The sequence below is a fragment of the Hippocampus bargibanti genome, linkage group LG20 (genome assembly GCF_051943395.1).
Source record: "Hippocampus bargibanti isolate YZ-2025 linkage group LG20, ASM5194339v1, whole genome shotgun sequence".
Lineage (NCBI taxonomy): Eukaryota > Metazoa > Chordata > Actinopteri > Syngnathiformes > Syngnathidae > Hippocampus > Hippocampus bargibanti.
This window is the reverse complement of record NC_142753.1, coordinates 1,750,721-1,759,752: the sequence shown is the minus strand read 5'-3', so window position 1 is coordinate 1,759,752 and position 9,032 is coordinate 1,750,721. Positions and strand designations below refer to the sequence as shown.

General features: G+C 52.6%; 1 protein-coding gene across 2 annotated transcripts; it reads right to left on the bottom strand.

The window, feature by feature from the left end:
* Positions 1-390: 390 nt before the first annotated feature.
* Positions 391-8,983, bottom strand: LOC148882630 (venom phosphodiesterase 1). 2 transcript variants are annotated; one of them, XM_089023634.1, is made up of 25 exons: positions 8,837-8,981; positions 8,290-8,377; positions 7,082-7,216; positions 6,891-7,016; positions 6,760-6,820; positions 6,574-6,671; positions 6,426-6,505; positions 6,225-6,344; positions 6,051-6,160; positions 5,923-5,988; positions 5,749-5,821; positions 5,515-5,623; positions 5,325-5,447; positions 4,729-4,760; positions 4,526-4,653; positions 4,388-4,457; positions 4,213-4,300; positions 3,972-4,144; positions 3,829-3,883; positions 3,611-3,765; positions 3,387-3,513; positions 3,238-3,315; positions 2,960-3,092; positions 664-820; positions 391-594 (listed from the first exon to the last, which is right to left on the bottom strand). In XM_089023634.1, exons 1-25 carry the CDS (start codon positions 8,873-8,875, stop codon positions 424-426), a joined length of 2,595 nt encoding a protein of 864 aa, XP_088879760.1. In that variant the 5' UTR covers positions 8,876-8,981; the 3' UTR covers positions 391-423. The 2 variants fall into 2 exon arrangements, with proteins under 2 accessions (XP_088879760.1, XP_088879762.1); XM_089023636.1 differs by lacking the exon at positions 391-594 and having other exon boundaries at positions 680-820; positions 2,960-3,144; positions 8,837-8,983.
* Between the last annotated feature and the right edge of the window lie 49 nt (positions 8,984-9,032).

Below are 9,032 nucleotides of genomic sequence, written 5' to 3'. Positions count from 1 at the left end.
CTGAGCAGGTCTCTGCGAGCGGTGCGACTGTCTGGGTCTGAGTCCGAGATGAGTCTCAATCTCCCTGTCCCACGACAGCTGCTTTTATACCATTTTCAAGCCTGTGATATGCGTCAGAGTGAGACGCACATCAAGGAGATCAAGGAATTGAAAGACATTAAAGCTTAAAGCTGCGGTGCGCACCGGTGACGCCACAGGTGCGCTAGATAGTAAGTTAACAAGATAGCGAGTTAGCTAGATAGCGAGTGAGCGCAACAGCGAGCGCGCTAGATAGTGAGTTAGCTAGATAGCGAGTTAGCTAGATCGCGGATGAGCGCCTAGAAGCCCCCGTGTTGTTCTTTCCTCCTGGTTCAGGTGGGGAAAAAAACCAAGATGAGTCGATGCTTTTTTTTTTTTTTTTTTGCTTTATTTGCTCAAGCACATTCATGGCTTGTGAGTGGCGGCTGTGGGGCGGGTCTTGAGCCGCAGCAGCTCGGTGATTGGTCGCCGACTCTCCTGGTAAAAGTCCAGTCCAGTCATCCACTCCACGTCTCTCACTCGGGCTTGATGGAACCAAATGTGATCCTCCACCCAAGAAGCTTCGTCTTGGGCGCTCTGCCGAGGTCGATTTCTGTGAGTGGCACCGACGGCAAAGAAATGGGCAAACCGACGGCTTTTGTTTACCTGGCAGCTCTCAGAGTTGTCTGGCCGGTGAGGCAAGAGAAAAGCGGCGGCGCGCAGCGGCCCGTCACATTCCGCCGGCGCTCGGCTGGCGTTGCGGCAGCTGGTCAGCACGGCAAAGTAATGCGTGGGCACACTCACGTTGCTCGGGGTGGCCCGCCTGGATCACAGGGTGCACAAATTTGCTAGATTTAAAGTCACGAATTTGGCTAGATTTAAAGTCACAAATCTGCGAGAATCAAACTTGCAAATTTGTTAGATTTAAAGTCACAAATTTGTTAGATTTAAAGTCACAAATGTGCGAGAATCAAACTTCCAAATTTGTTAGATTTAAAGTCACAAATTTGCTAGATTTAAAGTCAAATATTTGCTACATTTAAAGTCACAAATTTGCTACATTTAAAGTCTCAAATTTGCTAGATTTAAAGTCTCAAATTTGCTAGATTTAAAGTCTCAAATTTGCTACATTTAAAGTCTCAAATTTGCTAGATTTAAAGTCTCAAATTTGCTAGATTTAAAGTCTCAAATTTGCTACATTTAAAGTCTCAAATTTGCTAGATTTAAAGTCTCAAATTTGCTACATTTAAAGTCACAAATTTGTTAGATTCAAACTCGCAAATTTGCTAGATTTAAAGTCACGAATTTGCTAGATTTAAAGTCACGAATTTGGCTAGATTTAAAGTCACAAATTTGCTAGATTTAAAGTCACGAATTTGGCTAGATTTAAAGTCACAAATTTGTTAGATTTAAAGTCACAAATTTGTTAGATTTAAAGTCACAAATCTGCGAGAATCAAACTTGCAAATTTGTTAGATTTAAAGTCACAAATTTGTTAGATTTAAAGTCACAAATGTGCGAGAATCAAACTTCCAAATTTGTTAGATTTAAAGTCACAAATTTGCTAGATTTAAAGTCAAATATTTGCTACATTTAAAGTCACAAATTTGCTACATTTAAAGTCTCAAATTTGCTAGATTTAAAGTCTCAAATTTGCTAGATTTAAAGTCTCAAATTTGCTACATTTAAAGTCTCAAATTTGCTAGATTTAAAGTCTCAAATTTGCTAGATTTAAAGTCTCAAATTTGCTACATTTAAAGTCTCAAATTTGCTAGATTTAAAGTCTCAAATTTGCTACATTTAAAGTCACAAATTTGTTAGATTCAAACTCGCAAATTTGCTAGATTTAAAGTCACGAATTTGCTAGATTTAAAGTCACGAATTTGGCTAGATTTAAAGTCACAAATTTGCTAGATTTAAAGTCACGAATTTGGCTAGATTTAAAGTCACAAATTTGTTAGATTTAAAGTCACAAATTTGTTAGATTTAAAGTCACAAATCTGCGAGAATCAAACTTGCAAATTTGTTAGATTTAAAGTCACAAATTTGCTAGATTTAAAGTCAAATATTTGCTACATTTAAAGTCTCAAATTTGCTAGATTTAAAGTCACAAATTTGCTAGATTTAAAGTCACAAATATGCTAGCTTTAAAGTCGCAAATTTGTTAGATTCAAATTCGCAAATTTGCTAGATTTAAAGTTACAAATTTGCTCAATTCAAGCTCGCAAATTTGCTAGATTTAAAGTCACAAGTTTGTTAGATTCAAACTCGCAAATTTGCTAGATTTAAAGTCACAAATTTGCTCGATTTAAAGTCACAAATTTGCTCGATTTAAAGTCAGAAGTTTGTTAGATTCAAACTCGCAAATTTGCTCGATTTAAAGTCACAAATTTGCTCGATTTAAAGTCACAAATTTGCGAGAATTTGTCACAAATTTGCGAGAATTTGTCACAAATTTGCTAGATTCAAGATCGCAAATTTGCTAGATTTAAAGGCACAAATTTGCTAGATTTAAGGTTACAAATTTGCTCGATTTAAGTAACAGATTTGGTAGATTCAAACTCGCAAATTTGCCAGATTTAAAGTTACAAATTTGCTCGATTTAAAGTCACAAATTTGCTCGATTTAAAGTCACAAATTTGCTAGATTCAAGATCGCAAATTTGCTAGATTTAAAGGCACAAATTTGCTAGATTTAAAGTCACAAATTTGCTCGATTTAAAGTCACAAATTTGCTCGATTTAAAGTCACAAATTTGCTCGATTTAAAGTCACAAATTTGCTAGATTTAAAATCACAAATTTGCTCGATTTAAAGTCACAAATTTGCGAGAATTTGTCACAAATTTGCTGGATTCAAGATCGCAAATTTGCTAGATTTAAAGGCACAAATTTGCTAGATTTAAAGTTACAAATTTGCTCGATTTAAAGTAACAGATTTGCGCCGCCGCCATTCTCCTCTTACCGCCCGATGAGCTCCAGTCGGTCGTGGTGTCCGTCATGGTCGTAGTCGAAGGCGGGGCCCGCCAGCACGTTGACACCGTTGGAAAGCGCCGCGTATTTCTTCAGCAGGATGCCGTGGAAATAGGCCCAGATCCCTGCGGGCGCAAGCACAGGACGCAGACGCCCTGATGGCCGGTCCGACAGTCTCTGCGCCGCGCCGCCGACGTAGGAATGGGAAAAACGGTGGTTGCCATTGCCAAGGTCACGTCGGGAGTGTGACGCCGCGGCGACGCTACGTACTGTGGAACTGGGGGTACATGGGCACCACGTGGCTGTTGAGCAAGGCGTCGCGGCGCTCCTCCTCCGCTGACATCAGACCTGCAAGACCACACGGAGCTCATGGAGGCCGCTCGGGGGTGATGGCGGAGCGCGTGGCCGGCGCACCGCACCGGGCGGGTACAGGAAGGCCGGTCTGAAGCCGCCGTAATCGTCGCAACGGCGTCCGTCGGCCAGGGGGACGCGGACGTCGGCCCGCAGGCACTCGGGGCCGACGTGCGGGAGGGGCTCTGAGTCGCTCTGCCCAAAGGAGGACAAGTCATGGAGAAATTTGGTGCCGCCGACCCTCCCCCCCCCCAACCCCCGTGGCCTTTCATTCACCGTCGGGCAAGCGTACCGGCGCGTCCAGGCTGAAAGAGCTCCACAGCGCCATCTTCAGGTCGGCGCTGTAGGCGCTGACAAAGGCGTCGTGGTGGAGGACGCAGTAGCGTTCGGGACCCCGGAGCGAGCGAGGCCGGCCGAACATCAGGTGCTTGCGGCGTGCCGCCGCCTCTGCGCAAGTCGCAAGGGGGTCATTGCGCCCAGGTGGCGGCGGGAGGCGGCAGGTGGGCTCACCTTGAGCGGACGTCATGTTCAGGCGACGGTTGGCAGCCACGACATCGTCCGTGCTCTAAGGAGGAACCAAAAGGACAACGCTCCCTGCAGTCAAGGTCAACATGGCGGCAAACGGCGACGGTCCGGATCGGGGACGCGCGCACCATCTGGGGGCAGGAGCAGCCCAGCGGGTCGGCTGGCAGCAAGGCGCCCAAGCGGCACTCGCCCGGCGCGTTCTGCTCCGGTGGCGCCAGCGGGGCGTAAAAGGGTCGTCGCAGCATATAGTTCAGGCTGCCGTGCGTTCCGTTATTGGGGGCCGGCCAGATCTGCAGCACGTCTGCACACGGAAAGTCAGGGGGGGGTCGCCGGGACGGCCCCGGCGAAAGGGAGGCGGCACCGACCCACCGCACATGAGGTTGTAGAGCTCGATGTTGGCGAAGGGCTCCGTTGTGGCGCCGGGGGCAAACTTTGGACCATGGGCCACGAACATGGCCTGTGAGGGGGAGGGGAAACAACACAGCCGTTAGCACGCAGGACGCTAGCCGGCCGCGGCGGCAGGGGGTGGGCACACGGGACCCACGTGCATGCTGGCTGCATCATTGTCGTAGCCGTGCTGGCCGCCGGAGCAGAAGCTCAACGAACCGGGAAGCCTGAAAGCAAAGGGGGGAGGCGCCAATGAGGGAGAGGCTCGGGGATGCCGGCGATGCCCGGCCAGCACCTCTCCAGAAGCCACTTGGGCTCCACCAGCACGTTGACGTCTTCGATGCGGCGGCTGTTGGCGAAGTGAAGCCGTTTGGGCAGGTGCCACTTGAGGTACGGGCGCAGCTTTCGCCGGGGACCTTTGCACTGGCGAAAGGCAGCGGCAGACGCAGGGTCGCTCGGCCGCACTTCCAACGCGCCGTACGCGTCGTACGCGCTTACCGTCAGGTTGGCCACCAGAGCGGCCGCATCCACTGAAACACACGCGTGAATGTGTCTCTTACATTGCTGCAACTCGCCGGGGAACAGGAAGCGGTTCTGTTCGGGTCCGAGCTCGCCTTGCCACACACGAATTGGGCCCAAATGCAAAGTTGGTCCCAAATGCAGAGCCGAATTCGCGCGACGGGAATGCCGGAACGGCAAAGTGGGGCTCTTTGCCGTTGGCCTTAAAGGCTCTAGGTGGACGTTTGGAAATTTGGAAACTCTCGGATGTTGAAGTCTGCCGCCGGCGTGCTTGGGACGGTCCCCCCAGTGGGATCAGGGACGGCCGAGCAAACAGGCCGGGGGACTCTGAAACCCAGGAGACCGTCGCCATCCAAGCCGGTTGGCGTCTACAAATAAGCGCTTGACCTTTTCTCAAGAGCAAACAGCAATAAACGTGGTGCTTGCGAACGTTTTTGAATGTGAGAGAGCTGCAAGCAAGGAGGAGGGCACCCCCCACCGCCCTCCTACCTGCTGCAAGACTGGAATACTTGGATTTGACAAGTGGGCGGAAATCCTTAGGGCACAATGGCAGACAGCCCCCCTTCTGTACTCACGGGGGACGTCCGGGTTCCTGGCTCGGATCCGTCCGAAGGGTCCCTCGGTGACTATGTAGTCACCGACATCCCCCAGCAGCTCCTGTAGGTTTTCTTTCCTGTCGCAACTGGTCTCCTCCATGCCTGCCGATGCACAGCAGAGAGCTACTTGCCGCTCGGCGCGGTTCCCGGGAAACGTCGCCGCCGTTACCATGATCGGCGACCACAATGACGTTGACGCAGCGGTCCAGTCCCGCCTGCTTCAGTCCGTTCATCAGCTGACCCACCACCTTGTCCACGGCGTTGATGGACCGGGCCACCTGCGGCGGAGTCACAGGATGCGTTTGGCATGGCCCGGACGCGCCCAGGAGGCAAAGTCCCGAGCGCAGACTACGCAGACTCTCAGCCGGAACTGCGACCGCTCTGAGGAGTCGCGTGGACGTACCCCTCCGCTGACGGGACCGTAGCTGTGTCCCGATTTGTCCGGCTCCTCCAGGTACAGGGTGTAGAAGTCGGGTCTGGAAAGGCAGAGACGGGGAGAGACGGGGCGAGACGGGGCCAAACGGGGTCAGACGGGCAGAGACGGGGAAAGAAGGGGCGAGACTGCAAGCCGGGTCACCTTTGCCCTTCCGGCAGCTGGAGCCACTTCAACACCGTCAGGACTCGCTCCTCAAAGGGGATTTTCCTGCGGGGAACACGTGTCAGAGTCCGGGGTGCCTTTGACGCGCAGGTCCAAGACTCCTGTACCCGTCGTACGGCCGGTGGATGTCCGGGAAGCTGCCGTTTATTTTAACGTCCGATCCGGGCCAGAAGAAGGTCCCAGACCTCAGCCCCTGGTACTTGGCCGTGTGCCAAATCTGCAGAGGAAACGGCGCTCCATCACCCGTGAGGCGACTCAGCCGGCCGAGTCGGGCCACTCACCGGCTGTCCCAGGTACCACTTGGGGTTCTCCTTCTCAGGACCCGACAGAGTGAAAACGGCGTCCATCACCGGATCGTACATCACGTTGTCAATCAAACCGTTGGACTCGGGATACAGACCCTGCCGATCGAGATTAGGGGGGGGGAGGCGTAGCGTCACCGCGCCCGGGTGTGTGTTGACGTGTTTTGGAGCGTGCCTTACCGTCACGATGCTGTAGTGGTTGGGGAAGGTCTTGCTGGGAAAAGCCGACTGCATGTATGGAGCCGATGTCCCGCATTTCTCTGACGACAAATCAATGGAAACAAACACTGACTTTCAAGAAGACCAAGGATCCTCCGGCGCCACTCACCAAGTTTGGCGAGCGCCGGGATGAGGGGGCTCCACAGGCGCAAGTAGTCGGCCCGCAGGCCATCCAGCGACACCAGAAGCAGCGGTTGGCGCGAGAAGCTAGCGCGTGACAACCAAGAACGTCAGACGGGTTTGCCGCGGCGCAGTGCAGTGCAACACGGTGAGCGTGTGAGCGGGTGTGCGCTACCCCAGTGGGCAGGAGGGGCGTGACAGGTCCTGGCACTCGTCATCCAGCCAGTCGCTTTGTCCTGTGGGTCGGCGCACAAAAGTCTGGCGCTCAAGCGTTGCCACCGTCAGCCGCCGTTTGCCACGTCTCACCTAGACACACGTGGCCGTAGTTGCTGCAGCAGTCCGAATTGGCGGCGCAGTCGTCGGAGCAGTGGCACCTGCTGGTGGGCAGACGGGTCTCGCCGCAGCGCAGATGGGTGCACTCCCACAGTTGACCTGCACGCACGCAAGGGGCGTCGGTGGGCCGCTCGGTCAGGGCGACCTTTCGCGCCGAGGCTTACTGGGGGCTTCGCAGAGGTCGCGGTAGTCGCGGCAGCAGTTTCCGCCGTCCCGGCAGGCGGCGTCGCATCCGCACCCGTGGGCGGCGCTGTCGTACGACTGCCCGCAGCGATCCCTGCATGACGTCGGCGGTCCCGCTTTGGGGCGACAAAGAAGCGCAGATGGGCGCACTGGTGGTCCGGGGCCCCACCGGAGGCAAGGACCAATCAAACGGGGCGGCACAGGTCTTTGCCGGCCGTCGGAGTCTGCCACAAAGTCTCGGGGAGCTGCGGTGGCAACGAGCCCTTTGGCATGTCTCCAACCGGGCGGGATGATTTTGATTCAGGCTAGAGTACCCGCAAGGACGTCGCAGCCGGACGACTTTGCCGCCTCGGTGGCTGGAGGGCCCGTCGCTGAAGCCCCTCCCACCCTCACCTGGCCGGCGCCTTTTCTGCTTGGTCATCGGGCTTTCCGAACTGCGCTCACGCTGCGAACGAGCGCGTCGTGGCAATGACGCAGCATTGAAAGAAGCAATTCGAATTTTCATAACGGCATCAACAAATTTCTGCAGCGGACACCATCATTAGCCCGACGTCTTACGACAGCCCAGAAGCACTTCTCGGAATCTTTTTTGGAAGATATTCTGAAAAGGGTAATTAAAAACCAAAAAAGTCCTAACATGATATTTCATGATACTTTGCTTTCAAAGTAATGAGCATTTACGTCTTAGAAGTGCCGGTTGCAGAGACCCAAAATAGGGTTAGGGTTATACTAAAAAATACTACAGTAAAGTCTCGTTATATCGATATCGGATATATCGATAGTCCCGGTTATATCGATACTATTTCTATGCACGCACGGAGAAAATTACATGCAAACAGGGTCGGATATATCGATAGTCCCGGTTATAGCGATATTTTTTCGGACTCCCTTGAATATCGATATAACGAGACTTTACTGTAATTGAAAACTAAATATAAAAAAATAAAGATAAATACATAGAAAAAAATAATAAAATGTTTAATTTTAAAATTGTAATTTTAAATACAAAATAAAATAATAAATAAAAAAATTAATCATTTGGCCTCGGAGAGTGGCCTTCATAAAGATCCCCAGTGAGCAATAGTGACACAATAGTGACACAATCGCGAGTGAATTTGCAAAGGGCGCCAATTATTCACGCCTTCCCTTCTCGTGCCATTCGGGCGGACACCTGCGACGGGTGGCCCACCTCGGTCTCGGCATCTCTGCAGCTCGAGACCCAGTCCCAGTCCCAGACCCAGGATCAGCGTCACCAGGGACACGGACAAGACCCCCGCCTGTGAACGACCACATGTGGGCAAGTCAAAAGGTGGTGGAAGATGGCAGGATATGGCGGCGGTATGGCGGATCGCGGCGGTATGGTGGCGGATGGCGGCAGATGGTGGCAGATGCTGCCATCTTGACACCATTGGACAACGCTAGGGGTTGGTTGGGGCGACCAGCTGAAGCTAATTTGTTGCACCGACTCCCAGTCAAGAATCCGATTGGCCGCACACGTCGACTCGGTTCCGGTACTCGACTATTGCGCAGACAACCGCAGGCCGCGTTTGAGCCGGTGTGATTTTGTCCTCTTTTCAACGCAGCCGTATGGGTCAAAGGTCACGGCGAGGCTTGATACGGGACGCCCCCCCCAACCCATCGAGTCGCGGTTCCTTTCTGATGGACGCCGTAGACTCTCGCCATCTGAGCCTCGGGGGAGGTGGAACCACGCAGAAAAGGCAAAGTCGGCTACTCACCAGCAAGATCAGCTTCCTCTTGCTCGGCGCTGCCGTCATGCTGCACGCTAGTCGGCCTCGGAATACGATTGCGACGATCACGGCGGTTCGCGACCTCCGGACCCCGCGGGCGTGACGGCGGTCACTGATTAAGCGTGAGATGCAGATAAGCTCGGGCGCAATAACGCCGCCGCACGTAGAGAGGAGAAAGCGGCCC

What these genes read in the sequence shown, in the direction of transcription:
- LOC148882630 (XM_089023634.1), bottom strand. Translation starts at nt 8,875, where the DNA reads ATGACGGCAGCGCCGAGCAAGAGGAAGCTGATCTTGCTG. An exon ending in CGCCCCTCCTGCCCACTGGG is followed by an intron (nt 6,672 to 6,759) that starts GTAGCGCACACC and finishes GTCACGCGCTAG; the next exon opens with CTTCTCGCGCCAACCGCTGC. An exon ending in ATGATGCAGCCAGCATGCAC is followed by an intron (nt 4,301 to 4,387) that starts GTGGGTCCCGTG and finishes TCCCCCTCACAG; the next exon opens with GCCATGTTCGTGGCCCATGG.